The 18,159-nt window shown below is 44.0% G+C and overlaps 1 protein-coding gene across 1 annotated transcript in view; it reads left to right on the top strand.

Annotated features, from left to right (window-relative positions):
* Positions 1-2,765: 2,765 nt before the first annotated feature.
* LOC128901914 (ankyrin repeat domain-containing protein 55-like) overlaps positions 2,766-18,159 on the top strand; it is a 29,546-nt gene continuing 14,152 nt past the window's right edge. The window contains 1 exon segment of the mRNA XM_054184059.1: positions 2,766-2,934. Coding sequence (XP_054040034.1) covers positions 2,766-2,934 — 169 coding nt within the window.

Genomic DNA, 18,159 nt, shown 5'->3' with positions numbered 1-18,159 from the left:
CCACAGGCTGCAGGTGGATATCTGCTCCAGTGCCTGGAGCACCTCCTCCCCTTCCTTCTTCACTGACCTTGGCGTCTGCAGAGTTGTTTCTCTCACATATTCTCACTCGTCTCTTCCGGCTGCTGTTGTGCAGCAGTTTATTTCCCTTCTTAAATATGTTATCACAGAGGCGCTACCACTGTCACTGATTGTCTCAGCTTTGGACAGTGGTGGGTTCTTCTTGGAGCCAGCTGGCATTGGCTCTGTGTCGCGGGTGGAAGCACACTGCCACACTCTGTCAGACATAGTGAGAAGCTTCTAGCAGCTTCTCACAGAAACCACCCCTGTAGCCCTTTCCCCTGCTACCAAAACCTTGCCACACAAACCAAATGCATTCTGGGAACTAACCAACAGTTCCAGTTCACCCTGTTTCTCATTCTGTGTGCATTGGTGTACAAGCATTTCAGATATGCTCCTGAGCCCTCCATGCTCCCAGGAGCAGTGTAAATGTTCCCACTGGCATGGCCACCCTCAGGCGATGTCATGCCAATCCTTGGCTTACCTTCAGCAATTGATTCTAGTTTAAAGCCCTCTCGATCAGTCTCACCAGCTTATGTTCAAAGAGGCAGCAAAATTCCCTGAAAAGAGGGTATGGTCTGCAAATGGGTGCTTCCGTTCTGCACAGGAGGGAGTCACCAATGACCATAACTCGCCATTGTTTCTTCTTGGCTCTGTTCTTAATGCAGGGCTTGTTGTGAGAGGTTGGTCTCTCTGACCTTGGCAAGAGTGCTTGCATAGGTTCCTCCTTTATCTCATTATACATTTCATCTACCATACCCAGGGCCTCATAACTTTTCTGTAAGGGTATCTTAGAGGGTAAGGAGGGGTTACTATAAAAGCTCTGTGCAGTAACCTTCTTCCACCCCTCCTTATCCCTTGTAACACTTCCTTCCTCCTGGCACAAAACAGATCCTGGGCCTGCCTCCATAGTGGCCACGCTGAGTTGGCTTGCATGCATCAGAGATGGCATAGCACAACTCCATTGGTCAATCTCCTTCTCAGACTCTCAAATAATACTCAGTCTGCCCACCTCTTCCTGCAGCTTGTCCACCAAGCAGAGCAGTTCATCTATCTTGGTCACTCCTCCCACAGGCTTGCTTGCTATCACCCTCCACCTCCAGGAATATCCCTGCGCACAACCCACATCCGGAAACCTGGGTGGTCACATTCTTTGACAAGCTCTCTGCCTGCGTGGCTGCATTGGTTCTACCAAGTGCTAGGAACTCAGGAGAAGCAGAGGACACCACTTTTTGCCAAGTGGTCAGCATGCTGCTGCACGCCTTCCTGCTGGGAAATATATTTGCTCATCCATTGCAATCAGCTGGGCTGATTGTTTTAGCCTGTTTAAATCTCCTGCACTGCTGGGTGCAGGCTCTGCCCCTTGCTGTCTTGTCTAATCAGCAGGTCTGGGCTCAGTTGCTTGGGGAACGCCCCCTGTTCACTCATAGTCTCTCCTTGTCCTCATGTGTCCCTTGCCGCTGAGTGCTGCTGCTCCTCACACTGCACTAGCGTCTGTTGCAATCAGATAGGCTGATTGTTTTAGCCTGTTGACATTTGAGAACGTTATAAATGCATATATATTTTGAGGCAATATGATAGCAATGATATCCTGTCTTGTAAGCACAAATACTTCAGTGCATAAGAAAGCAATATAAAAGTACTGGCAATAAATACTTAAGCATCTGGATTTAGTGGTCAGTTGAAAGCGCCTTGAAGATGTGATCCTTAAAGTCTAACTGTCTTCACTCTGCAAGCATATAATTTATTGGCACTGATGCTAGCCCTGCAAAAGATTGAGGAATGTGTTGCTCATAGTTTTCTGAAACAGAGAAGAGAGAGGAATGCAGATTTTGACAAATATATCCATGTGGTTTAGCAAAGCAGGTTGTAAAGATGCAGATACAGTCACAGCTGCTTGTGAATTTGGGAGACCCATGCTAGCAGGCTGGCCTGGCTGGACAGGCCAGGTGCTGTAACTCACTGTGGAGTCCTTCAGGAGGTTCAGAAGTCAAGATGCAAGTTTTCTCACACAGCGCTGCCAGAAGATCCCATTTTGGAGCAGCATGGACAAACTTAGACGAAAGAGCAATAATAATGATTTCCTGTTAAGCAATCAGAACTGACTAATAATGGTGCATTACTTTGAGCTTAAAGTTCTATTCTGGAGCTAAACCTGCCAGAACAGAAGGAAAAGTAATATGCTGAGGTTCTTTTTCTGAATTAAATCGATATTTTTGAGGCAACAAAGAGCCAAAACAATGCATGTATTCACAAAGCCTCCAGGAGAAAAGGAGCATAGAAGGCGGCAACATCTACAGCACTGCATTAGGAATCCATTAGGCAGCGTGATGAACGCTATATAAGGTTTGGCTTTCTCCACTCTACCCCCTCCTCCAACACTATCCTGGTCGCCTTTATATCCTCACCTCAGTTTCATACTGGTGACATCACTGGTACTTTGCAAAACAGTGCTCATATTATTTCAGATACCTTTATCTGAAAACAAAAAAGCACACAAAGAATAGTCCTGTGGGTCAGAAGAACTGCATGGGACACATAGGACACCAGGGTCAAATACTGTGTTGTGTAAACATGACTAGTGAGGGACCTGGTTTAGACTGTTCTCTAGCTCTGCTTTATTCACTATATAGATTTAGCCTGAAAAGGCCAAGACAAAGCAGACCTACTAGGTCATTGACTCAAGGAAAGTGTTGGGAAAAGGTTACATGAAAGTATTCATGAATGAAAAAGGATATCAGGCACAAACTGGGAAACATTATGATGATGGTGATGATGACAAAAATGATGAAGTGCAGCAGTGCCAGAAAAAGACATTATATGCCACTACCTCAAATAACCTCTTTGCACCTTATCTATTTACGAAGGGTGAAAAAGGTAAGTGTCTGATTTGGAACCAAAACAATTTTTTTATTTGTCTGTTTACTATGCTGTTTTCCAGCTATATCAAATATAGTACAGTTTGTGCAAAAATCACAGCCATTTTATTTTTCTTATATCTGACATGCTGTGTCTTTATCAGTAGAATTATGTAGATAAAGAACCTATATCAAATGGAACTTCAGCTAAAATATGGCACCTGGTTTATGTCAAAGTTGGCTGATTTTATATGTTTGATCTTTCAGCTAGAGCATCAAGGTCAGAGTTTTTAATAATTCACACTAGGCAGAATAAAGTCTGCCTCTGAGAAAACAGGAGGGATGTAATTAATCTGTTTCTAAACAAATAATGAGTTATAATAGCTCTTTAATCTGAAGAGGATAGATCCTGAGCTGGAATGAAGCACCTAAGTACCAGTCAAGTTCAGTGAAGAGTGAATTGTGTATATCATAATTTATCTTGCCATTGCTATTTTGAGATCTACAAGAAAACATTGTGTTTGGAAGTACTTGAGAGAGGGAGCTATTTCCGGCCAATAGGTGCATTTGCTGTATTTTCTTCCCTTTTGAAAGACTCACTCTTTTTTTCTTTCTAACTTACTTTCTTTATCTACTTGGTTATTTCATTGTCCTTTCAGGAACTTCGACCTATTAATTAAAAGCACATAGGATATCTTTCAGTATTGAAATCACTAGCGTATTTTAGAACACACATTGGAGCATGCATACCACTAGCCTGAATTTATGAATGCAAATATGCAAGCTGTTAATGTTTGGGCAAACCCAGAAGTTACTGTAATTGAGGAGAATATCTTGAGGTGAAGACTAAAAATAGCATGTTTATGGACTTGGTAGGCATTTCAGCATATGCCTGACCATTATTAGATAAATTCCATTTAAAAATTTTCTATAGGTCAACTAAGTATTCACTTTAATGATGACTTTCATGAAATTCTTTCAAGATAGTAAAAAAGTAGCAGCTCATGATAATGAAAAGAGGATACTTAGGGAAAGATATGACAGCAAAATACAATAAACATTCTGTTAAAAGTTGCAGAATTACATATATGTAATTCCAATGCTTTGCTATCAAAAACATGATATGGCAACTCATGAAATAAAGTATATTAAAAAAGGAGCAATAAGTCTTCTTCTAATAAAGGAGAATCAAAACATTCGGTAAATTGTTAGTATGTTAGTACAAGACATTAGTTGCGTCAGTCACTGAAGCCAATGACAAAATGAATTATATCTAGACCAATGACCTTTTTGACTTTCTGCAAGCAGCATGAATCATATCTCAGTTGTAACACCAAGGCACAGCAGGCACTTTAAAACCAAGTAGAAGCACATTTCAAGGGATATAATCATGAGGCATTCCAATTTGTAAAAGACTTAGCAAAAAAAAATAATCAGAGAAACATACAATCATAGAATCACAGAATCATTTAGGTTGGAAAAGACCTTTAAGATCATTGAGTCAAACCGTAAACCTAACACTGCCAAGTCCACCACTAAACCATGTCCCTAAGTGCCACATCTACACAACTTTTAAATACCTCCAGGGATGGTGACTCAAACACATCCCTGGGCAGCCTGTTCCAATGCTTTACAACCCTTTCAGTGAAGAAATACTTCCTAATATCCAATCTAAACCTCCCCTGGCACAACTTCAGACCATTTCCTCTCATCCTATCACTTGTTACCTGGGAAAAGAGACCGACTCCCACCTCTCTACAGCCTCCTTTCAGGTAGTTGTAGAGAGCGATAAGGTCTCCCCTGAGCCTGCTTTTCTCAAGGCTAAACAATCCCAGTTGCCTCAGCCACTCCTCATAAGACTTGTTCTCCAGACCCCTCACCAGCTTGGTTGCCCTTCTTTGGACACGCTCCAGCACTTCAATGTCTTTCTTGTAGTGAGGGGCCCAAAACTGAACACAGTATTAGAGGTGGGGCCTCACCAGTGCTGAGTAGAGGGGGATGATTGCTTCCCTACTCCTGGTGACCACACTGTTTCTGATACAAGCCAGGATGCTGTTGGCCTTCTTGGCCACCTGGGCACACTGCCAGCTCATATTCAGCTGGCTGTTGACCAACACCCCCAGGTTCTTTTCCACTGGGCAGCTCTCCAGCCACTCTTCCCCACCCCTGTACAACATGGGGTTGTTGTGACCCAAGTGCAGGAACCGGCACTTGGCCTTGTTAAGTCTCATACCATTGACCTCAGCCCATCAATCCAGCCTGTCCAGATCCTTCTGTAGATCCTTCCTACCCTCAAGCAGATCAACACTCCTGCCCAACTTAGTGTCATCTGCAAACTTACTAAGGGTGCACTCAATATCCTCATCCAGATCATTGATAAAATATTAAACAGAACTGGCTCCAATACTGAGCCTTGGGGAACACCACTTGTGACCAGCCGCCAACTGGATTTAACTCCATTCACCACAAATATTTGGGAATGGCCATCCAGTCAGTTTTTTACCCAGCGAGGAGTATGCCAGTCTAAGCCATGAGTAGCCAGTTTCTCCAGGAGAATGCTGTGGGAAATGGTGTCAAAGGCTTTACTAAAGTCCAGGTAAACAACATCCACAGCCTTTCCCTCAGCCACTAAGCAGATCACCTTATCATAGAAGGAGATCAGGTTAGTCAAGCAGGACCTGCCTTTCATGAACCCATGCTGACTGGGCCTGATCACCTGGTTGTTTGGTATTTGCTGTGTGATGACACTCAAGATGATCTGTTCCATAACCTTCTCCAGCACCGAGGTCAGACTGACAGGCCTATAGTTCCCCAGATCCTCCTTGTGGCCCTTCTTGTAGATGGGCATGACTTTTGCTAACCTCCAGTCAGCTGGAATCTCCCTTATTAGCCAGGACTGCTGATAAATGATGGAAAGTGGCTTGATGACCACTTCACCAGCTCCCTCAGTACCCTTGGGTGGATCCCATGCGGCCCCATAGACTTGCGTATGTAAAGCCATGTGAGCACTGAAGTAAACAATTTATTCGGTGAAATTACAAATATGGTTTATCCATCACAGAAAGATAGAAAGCACAAATTAAGACATACAGAACTTGGATGGAAAACAGCAATACAAACATGTTATATAGATTGTTGTGATTTCGGCTGGGATGAAGTTGACTTTCTTGCTAGCAGCTGGTATAGTGCGATGTTTTAGATTTGGGATGAGAATAGTGTTAGTAAAACATTGATGTTTTGGGTTGTTGCTAAGCAATCAAGGCCTTTTCTGCTCCTCATATTGTCTGGCCAGGAAGCAGGCTCAGGGGGCACAAGAAGTTGGGAGGAGACACAGCCAGGACAGCTGACCCCCAACTGACCAAAGGAATATTCCATACTATATGACTTCATGCTCAGTATATAAAGCTTGGGGGAAGAAGAAGGAAGGGGGGGATGTTCGGAGTTATGTCATTTGTCTTCCCAAGTAACCATTACATGTGATGGAGCCCTGCTTTCCTGGAGATGGCTGAACACCTGCCTGCCAATGTAAAGCAGTGAATGAATTTCTTGCTTTGCTTTGCTTGCATGCACGGCTTTTGCTCTACTTATTAAACTGTCTTAATGTCAACCCACGATTTTTTCCTCACTTTTACTCTTCCAATTCTCTCCCCCATCCAAACTGGACAGAGTGGGGGTGAGGGGTGGGGTGGGTGGTGAGCAAGCAGCTGCTTGGTTCTAGTTGCTGGCTGGGGTTTAACCACAACAGGACATATCAGCAGTATCTATCAAAATCCAGCTTGGGTAAAGTAAATTGCTAGCATAATACACAGAAGAATTAAGAAATATTTCTACATGCTAATGACGGTACAGTCTATCACAACAAGCTTGCTAATGGACCTACCAGTAACCCGTAAGCAAGTAATCTGGTTGTGACATGTCCTGAGCTGATAATAAACAAATTGAGAAATTGGAAATCATTGTTGGGAGAAAAGCATAGTAATGTACTTATAACACACTATTTATTATAAATACTAAAAACGTATGGCAGAAAATTTGATAAAATTATGCAACTGAACAAATATAAGAAGATAGTCCCAGATATTTACTGACATAAGCCAAGGTGACCCTTGAGAAGATGCGTTTCACATAACAACAGATAGCATATTGACATTGTGGACTTTGTCTTCAGATACTGAGATCTTTGAACTTAATGAATTCATGACAAAGTGAAAAGGTGAAGTATATTTGGAAGTGTGAAAAGAAATACTTCCCAAAACATAGTATTATCTTGGCTTGGATGGACTGTAAGTTAAATGCAAGGTAACTTTTATCAAGCTGTTTCGGAAATTCATGAAGGCTTTTCAGGAGCTGCTTGTATTCCACATGTGACTTCAGTGATAACAGATAACATGCCTTCAAGTGTATTAGTCTTTCTAGTAATCTTAACCTTGCTAAACTGACTTAACTTGATTGAAAGACAAACCTGTATCACCCATCATCATGGATTTTTTTGTCACGGAAACTGGAACAAGAGCACATGATGGAAATATGTTTAAGCAAAACTGTGTAAAAGGCAACAGGTCACCAACAAAGAAAAGTACTAACATGACACAATTCCAAAATAATTAACACTTGCTGATGAGAGATAGAGTTCTCTCCTGATGCATATATATATATTTCATATTTGATCACCCACAAGGCATTGAACTAAATGGGAGGTCCTTTTTGATTTCAGGGGACCTGGATAATGTCGTCGTAATTTGAAAACATCTTTGAAATAATTAAAGAAATGTGTTAATGACATCACACCAATGTCAGTTCTTAACAATGGAATTTCCCATAGAAGTTCATAGGATCCTTTTCTTACTCAGTGCAAGAGTGTGGAGACATCAAAACTGGTACTGGAGACCGGGGGGGCCTGGAGGACCACAAGTGCTTTAGTGTTGACAGTTCAGAAGGACCTGATTTCATTTCACTTTGAAGTCACATAAAACAAGCACATGAACTCTTTCCTGTTTCTCCAACTGTAATTCTATTTCATGTATTTCTCATATGTCCTACATGTTAAGGTGACATTCATCTGACCTCCTCTTGACATTTGCTTTAGGATGAGATGAGTTGTGTGCTAGCAGCATCTCTTTTCCTCTTGATTCTAAAGGAGTTCAGAGTCACTAGCTCAGAAACTGTTAGCTACAGTGTAGGAAAGTAGAAAGTCTTCTATTGCAGCAGTGGCTGGACGCTTTGTTGAATCATAATTAGTAATGGAAGTCAATAATTTACCCCGACAAGAATTTCAGAGAGAGAAAAAATTAGCTGAACCCTATGTTTATAGGTCACAGTGACATATACAATCAATGCTCGCCAACAAATAACCTTGATTAAACCAATCATAGCTGTCTTAAGGTGGCATGCTATGATCATTTTTGAGGTAAATAAAATAGAGACTCTGGAAGAATACCACCTGACAATCCTTTAATGACTTTCCTGTTTTATATATGTAGACACTAGATACTGTTTAACAGTCCAGTCTGTGCAGAATATTTTATTTGGAAAATATTTTTTCCCATAAAGGATTTGTAAAATGATCAAAAATAACAAACTTCACAGTTCAAAGAGATGTACCCTGAGAAGATCTTGAAACTTGTTATTTTAATGTGTCTTGATACTAAAGTATTGCCCTGGCTATGTAAGATATTCTATCATTTTTGCTGTGTGCCAAACCCGGGGTGTTTAGGGTTACCCTAGCTTTTCATTTTGGGTAAAATGGTTTCAGTGATGCTATGCCGGTTTGCAGCAGCTGAGGATCTGCCCTGCTATGGTGTTGCGTGAAAAGTGTGTTTGGTGAGATCATGAGTTTGGTGAGACTTGCTGCATACGCTGGCCACGTGTGCAGCAACTCTGGCCTGTACTTTTCTACTCAGTCCAGTGCAGGAGAGTCTGGTGGGACTCGCTGCATGCACTGGCCACGCGTGCAGCGACTCTAGCCTGTACTTCTCCACTCAATCCAGTGCAGGATATAAGGGGGCTGTCTCGGGTCAGAGAGGGGGAGAGAGACATGAGCACACTTTGAAGGTACAGGGGATGCCCTGAAGCACTGTGTCTGCCCCCGCCCCCCCCCCATAAGTTCTATGTTCATTAACCCCAACAGCTCAGAAGGCATTACAGCATGTTGCAGATAAGATATAGTCTACTACTGCTGCAAGACACATTGAACACCTTCCTACAAGAATTTCAACTTTATGCCCTGACAGGACAGTGGGATGATGCACTCGCAAAGAGCCTGACTGCATTAGAGTGGGTATTTTTGCCACATACCTTTTCAAAACCAGTAACTATGATGATTGAAATGTTACCACGATTGTTTTCCCAGGGTCGCTTGTGCTGTCAGCAGCTTTCTGGAATGGATCCAAGCCACATACATGTCCCCATCAAAAAGGATGACCTTGACCCTTGGTTATCCCAAAGTCTTAACCTCCTTAGTACATTATATTGGGCAAATAAATTACTCTTTCCCCTGGCACAGACTATTGCAGTCACTTTCACAAATTCCTTTACAGCCGCACACCCTGCTAGCACCAAAGCCTCTTGATGGCACTTGTTCGGTGTTTGTAGATGGTTCAGGGACACAGTAAAGGCTTTGGACTTATTTCAACAGGAACTGTTAAATGTAGGCAGACTCTCAATATGTTACTGGTATTGTTCAAAGACTTGAAGGAGCATTTATAAAACAAGTAGAGAACCGATTGTTATTTAGTCTCTTACTGCGATTAATGTTGCTTTTATGAAAAAGACAGTTTCCTTATTTTATTGTCCACATACACTCTCATAGCTGTTTACTTGGTCCTTTAACTGAGGGAAACACAGTTGCGGATTATCACACTGTTGGTAACAACTCCGAACATTATGCAGCAAGCTGAAATGTCGCATGATTTCTTTTCATCGAAATGCGAAGGCATTGAGGAAGCAATTTTCTTTAACACAACAACAAGCACATGATATTGTGTGAACTTGTGCTGATTGTCAACCATTTATACCTAACTTCAACCCAGGCATCAGTCCCCGAGGGCATGGACCTTTGGAGTTCTGGCAGACTGATGTAACCCATGTGTCAGAATTTGGAAAACTGAAATTTATACACCTGAGTGTAGACTGTTATTCAACTGCAACTTGGGCAACTGCGCAGACTGGTGAATCTAGTAAACATGTATGAAAGCATTTGCGATCCGCGTTTGCAGCCTTAGGTGTACCGTGTGTGATAAAGACTGATAATGGCCCAGGGTATGTAGCCCGTTCAACAGAGGTATTTCTACAGCTGTGGGGCATTACACATGTGACTGGCACACCACATTCTCCGACGGGTCAAGCCATAGTGGAACGCATGAACCAGTCTTTAAAAAATTTGCTTCAAAAACAAAAAGGGGGAGAGCAAGGGCTGAGTCCTGTAGATCGACTGAACAAAGCCGTTTACGTCCTGAACTTCCTACGCCTTCCTCAACACTGCCTTGTACCTCCAATCGTGCGGCACGGCGCAGGCCTGCAGAGAGACCTGGGAGATTTTAGGCAGGAAAATGGCATGGTAGCAGTTAAAAACAGTGTGACGGGGAAGTGGGAAGGACCGTGTAGACTATTAACCTGGGGTCGAGGATATGCCTGTGTCGTTACAGATGCCGGAACCAGATGGGTACCAGCCAAGTGGATAAAGCCCTGGTTTGAGCAGACGGATTCAAATGAGTTACCCCACAATACCAACAACGACGATGAGGGCTGAAGAAGTGCAGTGCCCTAGGTGTGGAACTGTGACCCATAGACCCTTGTGCCTTGTGAGGATTGTTGAGGCCGGTGGTGGTTTGAAAGACCACGTGCTGCGGCCCGGTGTGCTGTGTGTTTTAAATCCGGTGTGCTGTGTATTTTAATTCTAGTGTGCTGTGTATTTTAATAAGGAATTAGGTAAAGTGACGGGGTATGCTGTGTGTTTTTAATCCGGTGTGCTGTGTATTTTAAATCCGGTGTGCTGTGTGTTTTAATAAAGAACTAAGTAAGGTGATGGGTTTAATTCGTTTAGCTATTGCAACAGAGTACAGAGAGTCAGGTTCACCTCAACACGAGCTGGCTGAGTGACAGGAGATTAGGGAAGTCTACCATTCACAAGGATTGGTCAAGGTGTGGCATACAGTGCTGTTACACAGTGCTACTGCCAGAGGTTTGGTCGGTTCCGGAGGACTAGTGGGAACAGGTAGTACGTCACTGTAGCAACAGGTTCGGTCATCTACAGCGCAGAAAGAAGGGCAAGGGTACTGATATTTGAAGATGCCACTGAGAATTAGTGTCGGGCTTATCCTTGTGATTGGAAGTTGCAGCTGAGCACAAAATTGAGAACCCTTGGTATTTCGGCTTCTTTTAATACAGCAGGATTCAATTCAGTTTACCCAACATTTAACACGACCCTAGTGAACTTTTGTGGAGACACCACAGGGGTGATGATTGATTTTTGCTGTTGGCTCAGGGTCATGGATGTGAAGATTTTGAAGGTATGTGTTGTATGAACCTTTCTGACCACTCATCATCCATTCATAAGCAGTTACGGGATCTGAAGGATAACATGTTCAAGTTAAAAGCGGTTTCGATGATTGGTTAAGCTCATGGGGTATAACGGGATGGTTATCAGACTTCCTAAAACAAGGGCTCATGCTATTGTTAGTTATATTATTATTGATTATGGTAGCCTCGTGTGTTCTCCGCAAAGTGACTGACATGATAGAAAATGCCATGCATAAGGTCTGGCTGGCTCAAGAAGAAAAAGGGGGTATTGTAGGAATGTGTCTGAGAGAAAATGGTCATGTGAGCCAGCCTCCCTACTGTGAGAGATTAGATTAAGGGCAAAACAGGTGGTAGAAGATGGAATTAGTACATGGGAAAAACGGGAACTGAGAAGGTAGAAAACATGTTGTGCTAATGACTAAGCAATTTACTATGTGAATTCTTGTAACCAATCTGATGTGTGAATGAACTGCATGGACAGCACGTGGACAGTGTAACTAGCTAATCAGAAATAAGTGAGTCGCGTGTATGGCTACAACACAGGGTATAAAAGATGATGATCTGTGCTTAATAAACGGCTTCTGTTGATTCACATTGGATCATCTGGAGTCCAGTTATTTCTCCTCAAGCAAGGTGCCTTTTTCACCTTCCCTTATGATTGCGGCTGTCATAGATTGCATCCACAATTGGGTCGGATACAACTAAGAGCCAAGGAAACATTGTTTTGTGTTGTACCAAGTGCATTTGTGATCAGCTGATGGTCTTTTTCACCCGTTTCTTCCCACTGAGGCAATATATTCGATAAAAGCCGTTGGTGGTTTCCCAATGCTAATAGAGAGGACTGTAGGGGATGTCTTAATTTGTCCAGATCAGTAGTGGTTGTGACTAGTTTGTTGGCAAGTATCTCAGCATCTATACTATTTAAGACTCCCAGGCCTGTTCCTAAGATACCAGTTACATCTCTCTTCTACCATTGTGAGGGGGTAATAGTTCGTCTGTCCATGTACAGCTCATCCAAGGTTCCTGTAAGACACAAAGGAAAAGGAAATCTGCTCGGTCTTATTTGACCGACGGGGTTAGAAAGAGGGCGAGATCCATCAGGTATAGTTGTTAAAAACACTCTTGGTTACCAAGAGTCTCCTGCTTCTTCCTCACTCAACATAATTCTGTTCCCCCCCCTTCAGAAGAAACTCGCCACACATACTCAACAGCCGATTCTTCTGGCCGCCTCGAATATTTTTCCCTTATTTTTGCTAACTCTGTTGGTGTCCACGGAATAGTACGCACAGTGTTGCGGACTTCATCATCATCCTCATCAACTGTGGTTTCAGTTTTAATCAGAGGTCGTAAAGGAAAGACTCGAGATTTCACAGTAAAAGTCCTTCTCTCCTCATCTTCTTCCTCATCTTCACTATTAGACCAAAAATCTCCGGTCTGGGTTCCGGAATTTGGATAACACATTAATTTACAAATTTGTTGGACTTGGGTCGAGGGCTGCATTTTATCTAAGAGCCCAGCCACCCTTTCCAATAACATTTTAAGTTGGTGATTTTCACCTTTAAGTTGGAGATTTTCATTCCCGAGTCGAGCATTATGGTTCCCTAAACATTCATTCTCACTCACAAGTTTATCAACTTGAGTTCTTAATTTTTCTCCTGTCTCCTTCTGAAAAGCTAGTGATGACTTCAGCACCTCATTTTTCCGATTTCAGAGTTGCATATTCTACAGCAGAAATCAGATTAGGAGCAGGGGTTTCCCTACCTTCTTGTTGTGCACGAGATAAACAGGCGCCTAACACCGCACAGATCACACCTTTGCCTTTCCCCGCTCTGAGCTTCTGTGAAGCCCGACACTCTTCAATACGTTCCACCACTTTCTCTTCATCCTTCCAAAATTTATGGGCCCACTCCTTCCCAGCCTGGGAAGGGGCACAATCATATTTTTGCAGCAGTTTATCCATGGCAATCCTGCCGACTACGCCAAAATTCTGTTGCGTGAAAAGGGGCCAAGCGGTTTTGGCAGAAGATGAACCCCCTTGCGTTCTAACACTCCTCACCGAGGTGGGAGGCTAGGTGCGGCTAGGTTTAAATTCTGAGTGATGCCCAATTCAGCACTATCAGTCCAGTCGCGTTTAATATGTATTAAACTATTATGATTTGGATACACTAATAGTGGACTGCACCTTCAGTCTAGTCGTGCTCCTGAACTAGCATGGCCACTCTGGAGTCTTTGGTCGCATTCAGTGAGAAACCAAAATGACTAGCTACTTAAAAAAAGTGCCGTTTATTTAAACAACAGATATATAGGTTCTTAGGATTGCCGGTGATAAATACACTGTCTGCAAAGCACGTGCAAATGAAAGTATTGCTACATATACAAAACGAGCGACAAAGTTATAAACGATACAGCCTGGCTCTAAATGTAGGAAAGAGAGTCTCTAGAGAAATTTCTAAGTTTCCCGAGGAAGCACTCGGTATAATCTAAGTCTTACCCAAAGGCGTCCCTATGGAGCGGGGAAGAGAGGCTCAGCCCGTCGACTGACCCCAGAAGTCAGTGATGGAATTCTTTGCGATGGTGTCTTCCCTGGGTATCCTCCCTCTCTCGGGCTATTTTTATACTATTTGTTATCTTCAAGGTGGAGTTTGAGTGACTTTAGTCATACATACTTTTATCATGATTGGTGTAAATTTCTCTCGCTTCACAATTAAAGGTATAGTTTACGAGAAATTCAGGGCGCAGACTCAAGAAGGAGTGGTCGCACCTTGGAGGCGGGTAGCCTTCGGGATGGAGGTGTGTTTTTGTATTATAATGACATTATAATGAGCAAAGTTCGCACAAAGGACAGCATTTCATCAAAATTTGACAAAATGTTGGCTCCGAGTATCGAGCGGGCAGCTAATTGGCAGCTTATCCGTTTCATGGTATCATCCCATTCCCGTATCCGCTATACATCATAAGGTAAAGCCACGGAATAATTGCATCCCGTCCCGTACCTCATGTAGCTTATCAGGGAACCACAGGTGTTGTATCCTTCATGCCAGGTGCAGCTATTTTCTACCTCAGAAGCCTCTTGATTTTATACTTTTCCTTAATGTGTGAACAATGCTGTACTTTTGTATTTTTAGCCAATTTAGTATTTATTCCACAGTGGCTATTGTGTTTCAGATTTGGTATGAAAGGAATGTTGATAATGCATATTGTTTTAGCTGTTGCCAGGTGAATTTTTTTCAGCTTCCCATAGAAGCTGAGAGGAAGCATAGACATAACAAGCTGGACAATGGAATATTCCGTACCATGGATGTCACGCTCATTATATAAATGGGGGTTGGCTGGAGGGCAGTAATCTGTGATCAGTGCTTGGTCTGGGCAACCAATTCACCGGGTGCTGAGAGTGATTGTGTTGTATTACTTCATCTTGTATATTCTTTTACCGTTATTATTGTTATTTACCTTTTCCATTACTGTTCTATTAAACTGTCTTTATCTCAGTCCACGAGTTTGGCTTTTTTTCCTTTCCCCTTGTTTTCTCCCTCTTCCCCTTACCCTACTGGGGGTGAGGGGGAGAATTGAGCAAGAGGCTGCTGGTTGGGGTTAAACCACGACAGTCCGACAGACCTCTGGAGATCATGTAGTTCAACCCCCCTGCCAGAGCAGGGTCTCCTATAGCAGGTTGCACAGGAACACATCCAGGTGGGCTTTGAATGTCTCCAGAGATGAAGACTCCACCACCTCTCTGGGCAGCCTGTTCCAGTGCTCTGCCACCCTCAAAGTAAAGAAGTTCCTCCTCATGTTTAGGTGGAACTTCCTATGCTCAAGTTTGTGCCCATTACCTCTTGTCCCGTCCCCGGGCACCACTGAAAAGACCCTGGCCCCATCCTCCTGACACCCACCCTTTAAGTATTTATAAGTGTTGATAAGGTCTCCCCTCAGCCGTCTTTTTTCCAGACCCAAATCCCTCAGCCTTTCTTCATAAGAGAGGTGTTCCAGTCCCCTCATCATCTTGGTAGCCCTTTGCTGCACCCCCTCCAGCAGTTCCCTGTCCCTCTTGAACCGGGGAGCCCAGAACTGGACACAGTACTCCAGGTGCGGCCTCACCAAGGCAGAGTAGAGGGGGAGGATGACCTCCCTCGACCTGCTGGCCACACTCTTCTTGATGCAGCCCAGGATGCCATTGGCCTTCTTGGCCACGAGGGCACATTGCTGGCTCATGGTCATCCTGTTGTCCACCAGGACTCCCAGGTCTCTTTCAACTGAGCTGCTCTCCAGCAGGTCAGCCCCCAACCTGTACTGGTGCACGGGGTTATTCCTCCCCAGGTGCAGCACCCTACACTTGCCCTTATTGAATTTCATAAGGTTCCTCTCCACCCAACTCTCCAGCCTGTCCAGGTCTCTCTGTATGGCAGCACAGCCTTCCGGTGTGTCAGCCACCCCTCCCCAAGCTTTGTGTCATCAGCAAACTTGCTGAGGGTGCAACTCTATCCCCTCATCCAGGTCGTTGATGAATATATTGAACAGGACTGGACCCAGTACTGACCCCTGGGGAACACCACTCGTCACTGACCTCCAACTAGACTCTGTGCCCCTAATTACGACCCTCTGAGCTCTCTCTTTCAACCAGTTATCTATCCACCTTACTGTCCATTCATCTAGCCCACTCTTCCTAAGCTTCCCTATGAGGATGCTGTGGGAGACCGTGTCAAATGCCTTGCTGAAGTCAAGGTAGACAACGCCCGCTGCCCTCCCCTCATCTATCCATCCAGTCATGCCATCATAGAAGGCTAGCAGATTAGTCAGACATGATTTCCCCTTGGTGAATCCATGTTGAGTACTTCTGATGGCTTTCTTTTCCTCCACATGCCTTGAGATGATGCCCAGAATGAGCTGTTCCATCATCTTTCCAGGGATGGAGGTGAGGCTGACCGGCCTGTAGTTCCCCGGCTCCTCCTTCTTGCCTTTTTTTGAAGACTGGAGTGACATTGGCTTTCCTCCAGTCCTCAGGCACCTCGCCTGTTCTCCAGGACCTTTCAAGGATGATGGAGAGCAGCCCAGCAATGACTTCCACCAGCTCCCTCAGCACTCTCAGGTGCATCCCATCAGGACCCATGGACTTGTGGATATCTACTTGACCTAACTGATCCCTCACTCGATCCTCCTCAACCAAGGGGAAGTCTTCCTCTTTCCCTGTTACTTTCTCCAATGCCTGGGACTCCTGAGGGCTGGCCTGAGCAGTAAAGACCGAAGCAAAGAAGGCATTCAGTAACTCTGCCTTCTCCGCATCCTTCATCACCATGGCTCCTGTCTCATTCAACAGCAGGCCCACAACTTCTCTGGTCTTCCTTTTGGTTCCAATATACTTGAAGAAGCCCTTCCTGTTGACCTTGACATCCCTTGCCAGGTTTAATTCCAAGGAGGCCTTGGCTTTTCTCGTTTCATCCCTGCACGCTCTGGCAGCATTCTTGTAATCTTCCCAAGGGGTCAGTCCCTTCTTCCACGTGCTGTAAACTTCCTTCTTCCACTTGAGCTTTTTCAGAAGCTCCCTGCTCAACCATGCAGGTCTCCTGCATCCCTTGGCCGATTTCATGCTCTTAGGGATGCACCGATCCTGAGCTTGGAGGAAGTGGTCTTTGAATACCAACCAGCTCTCTTGAGTCCCCCTACCCTCCAGAGCCCTAGCCCACGGGATCTCTCCAAGCAGTTTCTTGAAGAGGTCAAAGTTAGCCCTCCTGAAGTCCAAGGTTGCGATTTTACTTTTTGTTGTTTTGTGAATACCACTCACGATCCTGAACTCTGTATCTTCTCATGATCACTACAGCCAAGGCTGCCCCAACCTTAATGTCCTCCACCAGTCCCTCTGTGTTTGTCAGTACCAGGTCCAGGAGTGCTCCTCTCCTTGTTGGCTCCTGTACCACCTGTGTCAAAAAGTTATCATCAATACACTGGAGGAACCTCCTGGATTGTGCGTGCCTGGCTGTGTGGTCTTCCCAGCAGATATCAGGGTGATTGCAGTCCCCCATGAGAACCAAGGCCTGCGATTGTGAGGCTACCTTCATCTGCCAGAAGGCAGCTGGAGGTTTCGTAATTTTCATAACTGTGGCTTTCTGTGGGTTTCTTATGAAGCCTGTGAGATGACAATGTGAAGAAACATTCCCTGAAAAAGCCTAGGATCTGGGCAAATCTAGTGTCACACTATTTTTCCAAGAGCCATTTCTTGTTTTTTCTCCTTGTATGTCCCCTATTGCTCCTTATTTTTTATAAATATGCAATTGTTTGGATGTCTCACCTTTAATATTATATTCTGATGGATCTTCAGCTTTGACGGTTCTGATATCACTCTCATGATTCCTCTCACAAACAGTAGACTATCCACAGATGCCATTCGAGGATGGTGTGCAGATGAGTGCAGGCTGGACAGCCATTGCCCGCTGCAGCAGGTCCACACATGTGAGCTGCTGCAATAACCAGCTCAATGCTCTTCTCAGTTGGGTGCTCCGAAACAACATGTGGAACATACAAATTATTAGAAAACAAATAGAGGACAAAACAGGAAGCAGCATTATGCTTTGACTGACTTCTTGGTGCACCTGGATCTGAATGCCATCTGCAAGAGTCATCTGAAAAAGGATATACAAGAAAAGGAACAGAAAAGGACTACAAAGATGGTAATAGTTATAGAATAGCTTCTTTTCATAGGCAGGCTAACAACTGGAACAAACTAACTATAATAGGA

The sequence above is a fragment of the Rissa tridactyla genome, chromosome W, assembly GCF_028500815.1.
Source record: "Rissa tridactyla isolate bRisTri1 chromosome W, bRisTri1.patW.cur.20221130, whole genome shotgun sequence".
NCBI classification, from domain to species: domain Eukaryota; kingdom Metazoa; phylum Chordata; class Aves; order Charadriiformes; family Laridae; genus Rissa; species Rissa tridactyla.
The sequence above is the reverse complement of the archived record's forward strand: the minus strand, read 5'-3'. Positions and strand labels throughout refer to the sequence as shown.